Source organism: Protobothrops mucrosquamatus, unplaced genomic scaffold (genome assembly GCF_001527695.2).
Source record: "Protobothrops mucrosquamatus isolate PMUCROS unplaced genomic scaffold, P.Mucros_1.0 scaffold141, whole genome shotgun sequence".
Taxonomy (NCBI): domain Eukaryota; kingdom Metazoa; phylum Chordata; class Lepidosauria; order Squamata; family Viperidae; genus Protobothrops; species Protobothrops mucrosquamatus.
The window spans coordinates 577,175-592,017 of NW_015386507.1; the positions used below are offsets into that span (position 1 = coordinate 577,175).

A 14,843-nucleotide genomic window follows, 5' to 3' on the forward strand; every position below is an offset into this window, starting at 1 on the left:
CAGCAGCCCTCCTCTGCCCCCCACTCCTTCCCTTCACCAGGGGGAGTGGGAGCAACTGCTTTCGGACACCCCCCCCAGAGCGCCCCTTTCCCTGCCACAGAGGGGCTCTGCCCCGGAGCGCCCAGCGGGTCCTTTCCGCCCTCCCCAGACCAGATGCCCTCAGCTCAGCTGCAGGCCGGCAGCTTCTGGCCCCAGGAACCCCTGGGGGTCCCACAGCCCTGCAAGGAAGAGGCTCTCGCTGCCCCCGCCTGGGCCCCTCCTGGTCCCTCCTCCGCTCACCACCGGCCTTTTCTCCACAGGTCCCACCGCCCAGCACCCCCGAGGCCCCCCTCCTCTGCCCAAGAACCTCCGGAGCGGCTGCAGCAGAGAGATTTTTATTTCGGGGTCTTCCAATAAAGCTTCAAGATTGCACCCCTGCTGGCCGAGAGACTTGGGGAGGGGGCGAGTGGGTGGAGGAGTGGATGTTGGTGCAAGAGCTTCTGTCAGTCGGTGGGTCTCACAGGCCTTCCCCCTGCCAGGGGAGCCAAAAGACAGCGCCAGTTACAGGGGTGGCAAAGAAGGGTGGAAAGTCTCATGTAGGGACAGCCCCCCCGACGCTTGCAAGCCCCCCCCGTGCAAGGTCAGCAAGGGAGGTGGGGCCTGCCTGGGGCTTTGTTCCCAGGGAGTCTGCCTCACTCCCCCCCCCCCGTCTCCTGGGGCCATTTGCTCCCTGACCCCCCCAGCCCCTCCCTCCTGCCCACCCACCCCAGGCCCCTCCTTCTCTGCCCACTTACGGCTCGGTCGGCGTCTTTGCGGCAGTCGCCACAGACAGTGCCCAGGAGGCCGTTGACCACCTGGATGCCGCACAGCACCGTCTCCAGCAGGCTCAGCCCGAGCAGGATGGAGAAGAGGACGATGTGCCAGAGGACGATGGAGGGGGGGTTCAGGCACACCTCCCACACCGCCTTGTTTTGAAGATAGCTGTCACTGTGGGGGAGGGGAGAGCTCAGATCGGGAAGGGCGCCCCACAGGGCACGGACTGGCCCACGGCTCAGCCTTGGCAGAAGCCTTGCCAGCCACGAGTGGGGTGGGCCGGGGGGGGTTCCCGTCCCCCAGCCGGCCTGCTCACCTGCGATTCTTGAAGGGGGATTCCCACTTCTGGCCTTCCGTCTCGCACAGGGGCCCATCAGCCAGGGCGGTGGAGGAGACCACCAGGCAGTAGAAGGCGCCCAGCCCCCCGAAGATGGAGCAGAAGACGGAGCGCAGCATCTGCCGTGGGACAGGGAGAGGGGGTGGGGGAGGGCTCGCCCCTCTGGCTCTCCCCTCTCACACTGCACCCTCGGGCCTTCCCCGCCGGGCCCTCAGCCGAGGAGGGCAGAGTGAAACACAGAGGCCGGGGGCGCCCAGCCTGCCAGCTTTGCCAGGCAGAGCAAATGGGAAAACTTGACCGGTTGAGCCAATTCTCCTCTGTGGAAACGTTGCACGTCTGAACATGCAAACTTTCCTCTGCTTTGCCACTTGAGACGCTCGGGGGAGGGTGTCCCTTCTGAGCCCCTTCCTCCTCCCATCGGGTGGCTGTGGGGCTTTGCCCTCTCCTACCTGGCAGACCCGAGGGAGCAGCTCTTCGCCCCCTCTGGAGGATGCTTCCCATGTCCCTTGGCTCAGCCTGCCACTCCCCTCCGCCTCGTGTGGCCAGCAGCTGGCTTTGCCTGGCAGGTTTTGAAGGCCACCCCACACAGAAGAGGGGGGCCCCCTCCGGGCAGGATTCTCGTAAGCTGTGACATCCCTGCCAGCCAGCACCCCATTTTCCAGATGAGCCAAGGAGGCTTGGTTGAGCCCACAGGTGCACCAGGAACAGTCAGCTCCTACCTATGTTGGCCCACCTGGCTTCGGCATGAACTCCCCAGGACCCCACCAACGGCAAGCCCACCTCGGGCCGAGCCTGGCCAAAGCCCAGCCCACTTTGGGGTTCAGCGTCAAGGGGACCCAGGGAATTCTACCTACCCGGCAGCGATTCCCGCAGCATCCGTAGCCGCAGCATCCCTTCCCACCGGCCCGCACGGAGGAGCAGCCAGTGCAGAGGACCTGTGGAGAGGGAAGGGGGCTGGTCTGGAGGTGCCCCTTTGCCCCAGACCCCCCCCCCGGGGAAGGCTGAAGCCAGGCAGCCACGGTGTGCAGCACTTCCGGTTTCCCCGTGAGTGTCACCAGCTGGCACCGAGGGCAGAGCCCAGCGCCCGGCTCAAAGTCCAGAAGGAGCAGAGCTGAGCTTTGGGAAGAATCAGCCGGCCCAGCACAGCCCTTTTGGCTGAGGGAGGGGGCGGGGGGGGCAGAGTCACGCCTTTGTGGGCTTTCTGCTTGCAAAGGGTGTAGAGGCAGATGGGGTAAGGGTCTCCCTCCCCCCAAGGCTCCCCCCTGCCCTGGAAATCCAGGAAGTGTTCTGCCTCCAGACATGCGGAGGTCTTGCCCCACCCCGGAGCATCAGCCTGGCCCTCTCCGTGCCCCTCTGAACTCTTCCCAGCTCAAGTAAGCGAGCCACCCTTCGCCCCTCGCCCTGCACCAAGGGGCCCCAGGGTGAAGCTGCTCTCCGGCAAGGGCAGCTCCTGAGAGTCCAGGAAGACCCCCGGACGAAGCACCTGCCCCATCCGGGCCACTCACCATCAGCCCCCCGCCGATGACGCCCCCCATGAGCCAGGCCTGCGTGGTGATGTGGTCCGGCGTCCAATCGCTCTGAGCGTTGGGGAAGAGCAGCAGCACGTTGGCCACGATGCAGGCCAGGGCCGCGGCCACCAGGGTGAGGCCCACCAGGCGGGAGCACTTCCCGGTGCACATGGTGTAGCGGCCGGGGCAGAGAGCGAGAGAGAGAGAGCGAGCGAGAGACTTGTTTGCTCAGATCGCTCGGCCAAAGGGCTCCTCTGCGTGCGGCACTCCACCCACCGGCATCCAGCCCCTTCTTCCTCTTCCAGGCCAGGTGGCCCCGAGCGCTGGGAGGGGCCTGAGGGCCACACAGCAGGCCTTCCAGATGCAGGGTTGGCATCTCTCCTGTTCAGGGCAGAGGGCACAGTCCAGGGTCTGTGCCAGCCCAACGCCAGGAGTGCCAAGGTGAACCGTGGCTCTGCAGCTTTCAGGAACCTGGAGCCCTGCTCGGTGGCTCGGTGGCAGGAGGGGGGTCTGGCTGGGACTTCCTTTGGTCAGCGAGACCAGGACATTCTCCGTCCTTCTGGGGAAGAGGGTCTCCGGTCAGCGTCTTTGGGCCATCTGCTCACCACAGCCCCCTCCACAGCCCCTCTGATGCCACTGGGATCCTCTCGGCTTCCCCAGGTCTCCCACCCTTCCTGTGGTCAACTCTCCCGGCCCATTTTCAAGAGCCGGTGTGTGTGTGTATGTGTGTGTCCAGGCATGTTTGCCCATCGGTTGTTCACCCTCCGTTGGGCAACTGCCAGGACCTCCCTCAAGGACCGTGGCTGGGGGGGGTCCAAGGAGGGGGAGGTGATAAGAATCCAGGCCTCCCTTCTTGAGCTGGGGGGGCGGTCCATGTGGCCCTTTGCCTGCTCTGGTCTGGGTCAGTAGAGGGCCCCATTTCACACGGGGGGGCATGTTCCCTTCTGTCAGGGGGGATTCTGATGCATTCTGCCTGCGGCCAACAGAGGAGAGGGATGGCCTGTTCCTTCCCTGGGGAGACACGGGCCAAGGGGGGGGCTGCTGGGTCTGTCTCTGGGCCACGGAAGACCTGCCTTGGGCCACAAATTCCACGCGTCTTTCCATCAAGCAGGAGCCCCATGGGAAGACCCAGGCCACCTGCACCCCCCATTGCTCTCCTTGGTCTCCCAGGCCGGCCGGGGATGCTCCCTGACAAGGAACCCGATGCTGGGGGAGCAGGGAGAGCCCCCCCTCTTGGGTCCAAAGAGAAGGGCTGAGCGCCAGGCGGTTCCGGTGCAAGGGCCATCGGCCTGCCTCGCCAGTCTAGACCTGCCTCTGCCCCCAACCCCTGGGGGTGCCCGGGAGAGACGGACCTGAGTGGTGGGGAGGGGACTAGCAGAGGCGGAGGGAGGGCCCCGAGGAGGGGTGTGCAGCATTGGCAAAGGGAGGGTGGATGTCAGTCACGACGGCTGCTGCTTGCTCTGGCCCGAGCAGAGGCCTGCAAGGGGGGGGGGCGGGCCCTGGGGCCCAGGCTCCCTTGGTACCCAAGGCGCCTGCTGCTTTGGATCGCGAGGGACGCTGCCCTCTGGGGCCCTCGGCTGTCCTGGGCTGCGTTCTGCTCCTGCCTCGCCCTGGGGGCATTTCCAGAGACCAAAGAAACTGGTATCTGTGGGGCTGCCAGCCAACCTAGAGAGCACCGAGTTCCAGGGCTGGAAGGGACCTCAGGGGCCTCCTAGTCCAGGGCTAGGCCACCTTGGCCCTTTTATGACTCCTGGACTTCAACTCCCAGAATTCCTGAGCCGGCATGGCTCCGCTTGGAAACCTCTCCCTTTCCCCTCAGCATGGCTGGCTCAGGAATTCTGGGAGTTGAAGTCCACGAGTCATAAAAGAGCCAAGGAGGCCTACCCCTGCCCTAGTCCAACTCTCTGCTCAAGGTGTGAACCAGCACAGAGTCTCGGTGTGTCCATCATTGCTTTATTTCCTCTGCTCCCCCCATCACTTGCGCCGGCGTCCCGCTGCTCGGATCTGCCGCTTGTCCTTGCGCCGGCTGCGGGCCGGCTCGGGCGGCTCCAGGTTCCCGCTGGCCAGGAGCGGCTGCGGAGGGGGCACCGAGCTCTGCCGGTGGTTGCTGGCCGAGGCCTTGTAGATCAGGTGGAAAATGAAGGCGTTGCAGTACCTGCCGGGGAAGAGGCGGCACCTGAGGGGGGAAGGGGGCAGGCACGGGGCCAGGAGGGCACTGCCACAAATGCCCCGAGGTGGGCCCCTCTGCCCCAAGGGCCTGTGTGCCGGGGGGGGGGGAGGGAGGGAAATTAAACAACTGCCAGTCGTGGAGGAGGGCGCCAAGGCCTGCCTCGTACCCACCAGGGCATGGCATTGTCAATGCCTGCTTGTCGGAAGGGCGAACGGAAGGGATTGACCTGGGCGGGGCTCGCACTGCCCCCCGTGGCCATGGAGACCGCGGCCTCATCCACGGCGCAGCTGTAGGCGCTGCATTCGGTGAAGTAGGCCGGCACTCGGAGGGACTGTGGGGCAGAGAAGCATCGTCATTGCCAGGGTCAGGCGGGGGGGGGGGAGGTCCAGGCTGGACCAAGCTGGTCATCGCTGCCAAGGCAAGGGGCTGAGAAGGCACCGCTGGGCGCCACTTCCCTCTGGCAGGGGCTGCTGAGACGGCCTCCTCGCCCTGTGTGCCCGGGACGGGCGGGCGGCACCTCACCTGCAGTCGCGGCAAAGCACTCAGCCAGGTCTCCTTCAGGGCAAAGCCGGCGTTGAACCCTGGGCGAAAGAAAGCCGGGGCACAGTGGGGCCTGTGTTAGATGCAGAGCCGGGACCCCTCCCCACCCCCAGCCTCCCCCTTCCTCGTCCTCTCACCAATCACCAGGTCCGGCTTGGCAGCCTGCAGGAGGTGGTAGGGGTGGGCACTGAAGCCCAGCTGCAGCTCCCGGCGGCCCCCTCTGGCCCTGGGGCCCAAGCCGGGCTGGACGGAAACCCCCTGCTCTTCCTGGAAAGAGGCGGGGGGGAGGTGATCACCCAGTTGGGGGGAAGGTCAAAGGCAGCCAGAGAGTGGGACCTCCACCACCCCTGGCCAAATCAGCCAGAAGATTCCTCAAGATCCCTCAAGATCCATCTGCCAGGATTGCCCCCCCCCCTCTCTGGTGGTGAAAAGGGAGGGCAGGAAGAAAGGCACCTCCCCCCCCCAGGTATAAACAGAGGGGAGGCAGACTCACATCTCTCTGCAAAAGGAACTGCTGGCCGTCCAACTCGGGGGGCAACGTGTCCCCCACAAAGAGCAGCTCCAGAGAAACGTGAGGGAGCAGCACTGACAGCTCCTGCAACAGGGGAAGGAAGGAAGGAAGGAAGGAAGGAAGGAAGGAAGGAAGGGACGGAGGGAGGGAGGGAGGGAGGGACGGAGGGAGGAAGGAAGGAAGGAAGGAAGGAAGGAAAGGACTGCAAATCGGGGCAGGCAACGGCTCCGGGTCCCATCTCTCCCAGGCTCTCTCCAGCAGAGCTGCTCCAGTTCAGTCTGGCACAGTGGCCCCCTTGCCCTCCCCCCGCCCCCCCTGTCCCCAGAGACCCCTCCCTACCCAGAACACCATCAGCACACCAAACTCCTTGCCGGCCTCCACCACGTGGATCTTGAGGGACTGTTTGTTCAAAATGTTTAGCTCTGGAACTGAAAGGGGGGGGGATTAGGGACCCCCGCTCAGAAGTCTCAGAGCCTTGGAGGCAGGACGGCTGCCCTGAATGGGGAGCATCTTGCGGTGGCCCTTCTGCGTGGACACCCCCACCCTCGGGGGAGATACCGCCCTCAGCCCCTCCCCCGCCTCCCCAGGGCAGCAGACGCGGCAGTCCGCTCCCTTTAGCCGAGCACTGGGCCACGGCGGGTGATCCCGGCCTTGCACCCGTGGCCACCTGAGGCTCCTCCAGGTACGCCCAGGTTCTGTCCCCTGGCCACGGGTTTCAAGCCGATTTGCGCCAAAGGCCCGTCTCCCCTCCTCTGCTGCCGAGGGACCCCCACTCACAGTGCTGGGGGGCCAGCTGGGTGATGATGTAGTAGGCAGTGAGGGGGTAGGTCAGCAGCACGGCCAGGGGGGCCCCAAGAGGCAGCCCCCGCCACTGGTAGTATTCTTTCCAGGATGCTAGAGGAAAAGGGTGGGGGCGGGGGGGAGAGGAACAGTGATCAGATGAGGAGGGTCTGTGGAAGTGCAGCGGAGGGGAAAGGGGCCGTGCTCCCCCCCCTCACCAAAGAATGTCCGGGGCGTTGGGGGCTCTGGGGGGGCTGGAGGGAGCGCCGTCCCTCCTTCTGGCCTGAGTGCCTCAAAGGGGTTTCCTGCAGAGAGAGAAAGCCCCCCCCCATTGTGCAAGATGAGGAGGCCAGGAAGACCCCCGTCTTCGCCACCTCCCCTCCCCCGAGTGTCCTGCGAGAGTGCTCCTGGGGGAGGGCCAAAAAAAGGTGGGGAGATAGTTTTGCCACTCTTGGTGGGCCAGACTGTGCCCCTTACTCCCTATTCACTGGAGGGGGGCCTGCACGGCCTCCCCCACCCAATTTATTCACTCCTTCACATAGGCCTGTAAATTAGGGCTCTCCAAGCTTGGCAACTTTAAAACTCGTGGCCTTCAATTCCCAGAATTCCTCAGGCAGCAAAATTTACTGAGGAAGTCTGGGAGTTGAAGTCCACAAACCTTAAAGTTGTCAAGTCTGGAGACCCCCGGGGGTAATTTGCCATCCGCCGCCATCCGCTCTGTCCTCAGGACGGGAGGGAGACCCGGCTCGGAGGGCAGCTCCCCCTGATGGGGGAGGAGGCGTGAAGGGTGCCAACTCTGGCCCGCTGGATCGGATGGGCAGCGGCCGTGGGTGGCCCTTTGAGGTAACCAGCTCGTCTCCTGGGAAGAACCTCAGAGGGGACGACCAGCACCTTGAATTGTAGCCTAAAATGTACAAGGTGCCGTTTGTGACGGAATGGTGTTGGCTGGGCCGGATGCCGGACAGAGACCGTCCCAGTCGGGAGGAGGGGGTCAAGCAGGCTATTGGAAGTGTGGAAGTGCCATGTGGACATGACAGGGCAGGGGTCCGACTCCCCTGGAATGCCCCTGAGGCTCATCTAGACTTTCTCAGGGGAAAACCACCACTCTGGGGAGATTCCTGTGAAACAGGCATCAGCAATAAAGTAGCTACTTCGAACTCTTTCGTGTGTGGGCCAGGCTATTTGCGCCTGGCACATACCCGCCACGGCCACAGCTGCCCACATGCCTGCTGCATCTCCCAGGCCCCACTCACCACTCCGGAGGAAGGGCACGGGGGTCTTGGCGGAGCCCTTCTGCAGCCCCAGCCCGTAGTCGGGGGCCCTCACCAGCATGCTCTCCGCGACCCAGTATCCCCGGGTCAGCCCTCGTGCCAGCAGGAAGCCCTCCTTGTTGAAGGTGTCGCTGGTCACCTCTGGGGAGGGAAGGCAAGGTGGGGCCCACAGCTTAGCGCCAGTCTCCCCCTCCCTGGGATAGGGGTGTAGCGGGGGTCCTACCGGCAGTAAAGGTGAAGGGGAGGTTGGCGAGCTCTCTGGCGTGGCTCATGTACCCAGCCATGCGCTGGCACCAAAACTGGTGCCCGATGTCCTCGGGGCTGCGGGTCCAGTCCAGCTTCCGGCACTTCTCCGAGCAATAGAAGACGGCGCGGCAGTGCTGGCTGGGGGGGGGGGAAAGAGAGCTGGGCACAGGGGCACAAGACGGGCCAAGGGGCAGAGGAGGGGCAGGGCAAGCTTCCCAGAATAACAGAATGAGAGAGTTGGAAGGGACCTTGGAGGTCCTCTAGTCCAACCCGCTGCTCAAGCAGGAAACCATTTGAGACAAAAGGCTGTCCGGTCTCTTCTCAAAGCCCCCCAGAGCCCCCCCCCCGAGGCTGCCATCAAAGGCTCCAGAAGGGTCTCCGAGCCCTTGGGGCAGACTGGCGGATGGGCAGCTGCCCCCAAACCTTGGTGATCTGGAAAGGGGAGCCCCCCCCAGCTCAGGCAGAGGGGGGGGTGCGATTACATCCGCTCTGCACTTACCAGGCTGAGATTTGGCCCTCAAAACTGTGTCGCTTGCACACGTGGCAGGCCCGCACCCGTGTGGTGGGGAAGGAGAAGGTGGGCTTGGGGCCCCAGCCCCGCATCGGCCCTTTGCTCATTTTGATGCCCAGGCGAGCAAGCAGGGGCTCCAGGGACCTGCCAGGGCCGGAGCGGGAGAGAGAGTCAGGGGTGGGGGGGGGAGAAGAAGTCTTCCCCCCCCCTCCAAGCACCCTCCGCCCACTCACTTGTGCAAAGCGGGGTCTCCCACTGTCAGCAGCTTCGGCCGGCGGGGCTCCCCAGCGCCCAGGGGGCAGAACATGCTGTAGCAGAGCAAGGCGAGGGCCCGGGGCTCCAGGGGCTCCTGCCCAGCTGCCCCCAGGGAGCCCCCCAGCAGGAAGTCAAAGCCCAGAATGGTGCCATATTCGTCGGTCACCAGTAGGAGGTGCTCAACACGCCACAGGGGCTGCCCTGCAGAGCAGAAAGAGGGAGGGGAGGGAGAGAGGGGGGGATGGGGGCTCACTGCAGAACTCAGAATATCCCCCCCCGCACAGTCGCCAAGAGCCCCTTCCAAACAAAATAAATCTAATAAATAGACAAAGGTCCCCTGGAGAACCTGGGAGAAGGGAGAAGCCGAGACAGAGGAGGGGCAGCCCGTGGGGCGGGTGGGAAGTGTCTGGGGGTCTCTCTCCAACCTCCTTGGGGGGGAGCCCAGGTGCCCCACGGTGTCTGGAGCAGAGCACGGCCAGGACCGGGCAAAGCCACTAGGTGGGGGCAGGGGGGGGAACAAGGTTTCAGCCGCAGGCGCAGCAAGAGAAGGCGGCTTGATGGTGGTTACATGATGGCTAAGACTTTGGTGTGAGCTCAAGGAACAAAGGATAGCAGACTAGCTGAACCATCAATAGGATAGGATAGGATAAGGCAGGGCGGGGTAGGGCTTAGTAACAAGTAGTAAGGTAGAAAAGAAGTAAAAGTTATTATTTTTTTAAACAAAAGTCTTCCTGAGGAAACAGGAGATGAGGAATTGGGGCTGGAGGAATTGGGGGCTCTTCTCCCAGCTTGCAAGACCCCAACCGCCTCCCTCCCCCCGCCTGGCCCGGGCCGAGGCTAAGTGAAGGTCAAAGGTTGTGGGGTCTGCCCAGCTCAGTGGCTTCTGCCGCAGCCCCGAGTCCTCCTCGGGGGCCGGTGGCTTCAGCCACAAACCTGGCTCCGTGGCGGTGGCCTCTTCCTCCTCCTCCTCTTCCTCCTCTTCCTCCCCCCCTGCCCCCACGAAGGTGATGAAGCGCTCCAGGTCTGGCAGTGCCAGCGCCTCCTCGCTGTAGAAGCGGCCGCCCAGCTGCTGCCCGGGGTCGGCCACCGCAAAGGCCAGGCGGCGGTTGGGCAGCAGGTGCAGGATCCAGAGGGCCGGGTCGGGCGGCAGGCGGCGGATGGCGCTCTCCTGCCTCTTGCGCCGCTCGCTGCCCCGGCGGCAGGCCGCGTCCAGCAGGAAGCGCTGGTACCAGCCGAAGAGCAGCTCGGCAAAGTCCAGGATCTCGGCCCGGTAGCCGGTCACAAACTCCATGCCTGCGGAGGGAGGCCGCCCCGTGAGTGGCAAAGCGGGGCCCCCTCTGCCCCCCTGCAGGGCCCCAAAGCCGCCCAGGGGAGAGAGGGGCAGAGGGGCCCAGATCAGCCAAGGCTGGGGCTGGGGCAGCCCTTTTCCTGAGCCCCCCTTTCCCCAGGGTGAGAGTTGTGGGGGTCCTTGACGGCCACCGGGTGGGGGACCCAGCTTTGGCCCATTCCCCCAGAGAGGCCCATGACGGTTCCCCCCACTTCTGCCCCGCCCTTGGGGGCAGGGCGCCCCCCCACCCTCCTGGCCCAGCCTGCCTGCCATCTACCTGAAGCGAGTACCGCCACCTCTTCAAAGGTAAATAGCCAGGGGTTTCCCGGGTTGCGCTGCCAGCTCAGGGGTTCCGGAACCCGCCTGCCGCCTCCCCTCCCCCCTCCCCCCTCCCTGGCAGAGGCCTCTCGGACAGGGCCCTCTGCTCACTGCTGCCTCCGGATGGCCGGTCCAGGCGGGCTGCTCTGGGGTCTCCAGGGCCCCCCACAAGCGAAGGGCTTTCCAGGCAGGCAGAGGGCAAACTCAGCCAGATGAGCCAATTCCACTTTATTGAAAGGCATCAACAGAATTGTGCACATCTAAAAGTACAAATCCCTTTTACAGCTTGAACAGTTGGGGGGGGGTCCCCTCTGAGCTCCTTTCTCTTCCCGTTAGCCCCCCCCCTGTGGGCTGCCCCGCTTCTTTCTGGTGCTGCTCCCCACCCCCAACTCCGTTCCCACATAGGATTTCAGGCCTTCACCTGCCAAGAGCCCCCTCTCTTGTGTTACGGCATCCTCAAGTGGGAAGGGCCCCTCGAGGCCATCCAGTCCACCCCCCCAGGGCCTCTATGTCCCACCCAGCCAGCCAGGCCAGCCCATTTTCTGACCGTGGGGCCCCACCTGGCACCTGCCCTGGAGCTCCCGCAGTGGGCTTCCTGGTGTGCTGGGATCTGAGGGTGCTCAGCTTTGGGGTCCCTCCAGCTCAAGGGACGGGGAGGGCACCACCCAGTCGCTTCCCCCATTCCTCTGCCTGCCTCCATCGCCTCAGCCAGTTGGGGAAGATTAAGGGCATCCATTTTTGAGGGCGACTCCCTGGGGCAGCCAGCCCATCCAGAGGCCGGCTCTCCACCACACGGCCCTGTGTGGTCTGGCACGTAGCTGGGCACACGTGTGCCAGAGCCCTACGTGGGTCTCACCTGCCACCTCCGCCTGGCTCCCTCCGGGCTTGGTCTGAGGTGCCTCGCCTGGCCCAGCAGAGAAACCCCCCCCCGGCTTCTTCCTGCTGCTCTGGACCTTGGGGTGCCGGGAATGGGTTGCCCTCCCTCCCGCAAGCCGGGCTGAGCCCAAGCCAGGCAACTTCTTTCCTCACAGCTGGACTGGGGGGGGAGGTACTTGCCAGTTCTCGGGTCCCACTTTGACCACTTCTGGTGTTGTGAGGAAAAAGACCAAATCAAGGCCCCCCCTACAACCGCCCCCCCATGGTCGAGATGCTCCATGCCGCCCTGGCAGAACCAAGAGGCCTCTGAGCCTGCAGAGAACCTCACCACGTGCTCAGCTGGGGCTGGAGGGGGGAGAGTGTGTGCGTGGGGGAGGGGGTCATCCAGGACAGAAGGGTTATTATTATTATTATTATTATTATTATTATTTATTTCCCTATTTCTCACCTTGACTTCAGCTTACTGCCCTTGCCCAGCCACTTGGGGAGAGCCTGCCCCTCCCCTTCCTCTGCGCCACTGGCGAAAGGTCCCCCCCCCATAGGTCCACTGGCTTTGGGGGCTTCTGCCCTACCCCACACGAGCAGAGAGCCAGGCTTATCCAAGAATATTTATTGAAGCACCAAGCCAAGCTGCGGGAACGCCCCACGTCACTTGGGATCCTTGGGTCTCTCCAGGCCGGCCACCGGGGCCCCGCCTCTCTCGCTGCCCCTCAGCCCAGGGCCCAGAGTAGCACCGCCAGGGTGGGAGAGCAGAGCACGAGTGGGAGGGCCACGGGGACCACGCCGCTGTCCACGTCAGCCCAGAGGTTGTTCTGCTTCTCGTGCTGCGGGGAGGGGCTGACGGGGATCTGGGGCACCTGGAAGGGGCGCCCATCGTGCGCCGAGGTCTGCTCCAGCCAGGAGTGGTAGTTGGAGACTCGTGTGTAGACGCCTGGGCTGCGGGGGGCTGCGCAGCTGCGACCCCAACTCACAATGCCCACTTGGTACCAGCGTCGGGGGCTGCCGTGGCCGCTGTGGCTGGGCGGGAGACACATCAGGGGTCCCCCGCTGTCCCCCTGCAGAGGCGAGAGAAGCAGGGAATCGGGGAGGGGCTGGGACAGGTGGAGAGGATGGAGGGCAGGGAATCCAGTGGGGCAGGATTGGGCAGGAATGCCCCCCTCCCCGTGTCCTGAGCAGGGGTCCCCTTGACTCTTCCACTGAGGCAAGCAGCCCTGGGGGGGGGATAGATGACGCTGTTGAGGGGGAAGGCAAGCAGGAGCCTCTGGGGCCGAGGAGGGCCTGGGCTGGTGCGTGGGGCTGCCCCACGCATCAACTGGTCTAGGCGCTGGTCAACCATCCTGTGAATCAGCCTCGTTTCCTTGGTAAGGCGTCTGAACCCGGCCCGGGCAATGGGCGGCTGGCCTTTGGATCCTGAGCCTGCCCAGCTCTGCTCCCCACAGATCTCAGGGTCCCTCTGAGCTGCACCTCCTCGGAGGCCGGGACTGGGTCCGGCCTTGGCCAGGCACGTGGGCAGAGGTGGGGGGAGCCAAGGGGGTTCCTACCTGGCAGGCATCCCGGCCGCCCTCCTCATACCCGGCGCACATCATGTTCCTGGTGATGGAGTGCAGCCAGCGCAGACACAAGATCCAGTCCACCAGGCCCACCTGGATGTCCAGCAACTCAAGAGAGCCGAAATCTGAGCCTAGAGGGGGTCAAGCAGGGGGAAGAGAGGGTGGCAAGTGGCCTCGGTCTCAGCCTCAGAGGGCAGGGCAAGTCCCCCCCGCTCACTTCTGGGGGGGTGTGTGCGAAGAGGCGGGGCCCCTGCTGGGTTCCTGCTGGGGGGCATCTGGCTCACCGGCTTTGGTGAGGCCCCAGCCAGCCACAAAGCAGCTGTCCCACATGTTGTCGTCCGGGACGATGGTGTGGTCCGGCAGGCAGAGGGCGGTGTGGAACCAGCTGTGGGGGATGGGCTTGTGCAGCAGCAGCAGCGCCAGGTCGTTGTCGTAGGTCTTGGGGTTGTAGAGCGGGTGGAGGTGGATCTTGCGCACCCAGCGCGTGACGTTGTTCCTGCCCAGGTAGTTGCTCCCTGCCGCCACCCTGATGCCTTCCCTGTATGGGGAGGGCAGGGCAGGCGGGGGGTCAGTTGGGGGGCAGAGCGGCAAAGCGTCTGTGTGTGAGCAGATGGAGGGGGAGTGCCAGCCGGACCCCGACCCTTCCTGGCACGGAGGGGCCCCAGAAGCTCCTCTCCTGCCAGGGGTAGCTCTTCCCCCATGGGCAGGGCAGACCGGCAAGGAGGGCACACAAAGCATCTGCAGCTAAGGGGTTGCAGTGCAGGGCAGCCTCCGGTCACCGAGGGCTTCCCAGGAACAAGGGAGACTCTGCTGAGAAGGGCTGCAGAAGGAGGCAGGGCTGGTCCTGCCCACCTTCACGCGCTACTCCCCCCCCCCCAGATGCCCTCCGGCCAGTTACCTTCTCTCTGTGAAGCAGTGAGCGGCAGACAGCACCCACCAGGGGTGCACGATGCTCCCCCCGCAGAAGTGGTAGGAGCTGGTCTGAATGCTGACCAGCCAGGGCCATTTCCCAGCACGAGCCTTCGTGCCCCCCACGATGCGGGCATTGCCCAAAAGGGAGGCATGGGGCGCATCAAAGTCTGGTCGGTAGCCACAGCCTAAGACGGAAAAGGAGCCGGCCTGTTAGGTGGCCCCTGTGGTCCCCCCCACCGCAGGACTCAGTGAAGTGGGAGGGGCGCCCTGCCAGTCCGTCTCAAGGAGACCCCGCTCTTCTGGGGAATCAGAGCCCCACACAGCTCCTGTGGACCTTTGAAGGCCCTTTTGACTGGGCAGCCCAGCCAAGGGACTCAGGGCCCGCCTGGGGCCTCCCGTGGAACAGCTAGGCATCCTCCTGACCCTGCTGGGCTGGGTCTGCACCTCCTTGGGGGGGGCACTATTCTGAAGGCCTGGGGACCACGTGCAGCCTCCGGTGGGCCAGCCTTCCGCCTTCGCTGCCCCTGACATGACAAGTCTGCTGGGACCCCAGGAGGGCCCCCCTCCCTCCGGCTGCCCTGCCCAGGAGGGGGGCGCTTCTGCCTGCAGGGCCCCTCTCCTTCCCCCTGCGAAAGGCCCCCCCTGGCACCTTGGGCCCGAGCCCCGGTCCCTTGCAGCAGCAGCGGGAGGAGGAGGCACACGAGCGGCACCGGCGAGTCCATGCGGCACCCCAAAGCCGGTGGGCGTGCCCTTGGCGTGTGGGCGGGGCTCTGGCCACACCCCGTAGCATCACAGAGCTCCAGGTGTTGACCTCACCGGTGCAGAACCGCCGCCCTCCTTCCGGCCCTTCCGACGGTGGGGACGGGGCCTCTAAGCCGGGAAGCTGGGCCGGCACGAGGGGGCTCCCGCGAGGCCCTCCCTCCCTGCCAGCGGCGGGCA

General features: G+C 64.9%; 3 protein-coding genes across 3 annotated transcripts; all 3 read right to left on the bottom strand.

Annotated features, from left to right (window-relative positions):
• Nucleotides 1-496: 496 nt before the first annotated feature.
• On the bottom strand, nucleotides 497-2,808 carry TM4SF5 (transmembrane 4 L six family member 5). The gene is made up of 5 exons (XM_015813166.1): nucleotides 2,635-2,808; nucleotides 1,984-2,064; nucleotides 1,109-1,248; nucleotides 774-966; nucleotides 497-511 (listed from the first exon to the last, which is right to left on the bottom strand). Exons 1-5 carry the CDS (start codon nucleotides 2,806-2,808, stop codon nucleotides 497-499), a joined length of 603 nt encoding a protein of 200 aa, XP_015668652.1.
• A 1,803-nt stretch (nucleotides 2,809-4,611) lies between these two features.
• On the bottom strand, nucleotides 4,612-10,212 carry ZMYND15 (zinc finger MYND-type containing 15). The gene is given in 14 exon segments (XM_029283582.1): nucleotides 4,612-4,792; nucleotides 4,978-5,138; nucleotides 5,330-5,388; nucleotides 5,485-5,610; nucleotides 5,822-5,942; nucleotides 6,198-6,286; nucleotides 6,636-6,752; nucleotides 6,857-6,943; nucleotides 7,660-7,704; nucleotides 7,892-8,050; nucleotides 8,133-8,293; nucleotides 8,655-8,810; nucleotides 8,900-9,117; nucleotides 9,922-10,212. Coding segments are annotated over 14 exon segments (1,971 nt in total).
• A 1,940-nt stretch (nucleotides 10,213-12,152) lies between these two features.
• On the bottom strand, nucleotides 12,153-14,626 carry LOC107285026 (serine protease 55-like). The gene is made up of 5 exons (XM_015813168.1): nucleotides 14,554-14,626; nucleotides 13,930-14,089; nucleotides 13,277-13,530; nucleotides 12,984-13,123; nucleotides 12,153-12,497 (listed from the first exon to the last, which is right to left on the bottom strand). The coding sequence occupies exons 1-5, from the start codon at nucleotides 14,624-14,626 to the stop codon at nucleotides 12,153-12,155; spliced, it is 972 nt and encodes a 323-aa protein (XP_015668654.1).
• Between the last annotated feature and the right edge of the window lie 217 nt (nucleotides 14,627-14,843).

Coding starts and splice junctions, on each gene's coding strand:
- TM4SF5 (XM_015813166.1), bottom strand. CDS start 2,808: ATGTGCACCGGGAAGTGCTCCCGCCTGGTGGGCCTCACCCTGGTGGCC. Junction 2,065..2,634: donor TCATCGGCGGGGGGCTGATG/GTGAGTGGCCCG, acceptor CCCTCTCCACAG/GTCCTCTGCACTGGCTGCTC. Junction 967..1,108: donor TCCCCCTTCAAGAATCGCAG/GTGAGCAGGCCG, acceptor CCTCCCCCACAG/TGACAGCTATCTTCAAAACA.
- LOC107285026 (XM_015813168.1), bottom strand. CDS start 14,626: ATGGACTCGCCGGTGCCGCTCGTGTGCCTCCTCCTCCCGCTGCTGCTG. Junction 13,531..13,929: donor GGGAGCATCGTGCACCCCTG/GTGGGTGCTGTC, acceptor CTCCCCATACAG/GGAAGGCATCAGGGTGGCGG. Junction 13,124..13,276: donor CTGGGGCCTCACCAAAGCCG/GTGAGCCAGATG, acceptor GACCCCCTCTAG/GCTCAGATTTCGGCTCTCTT.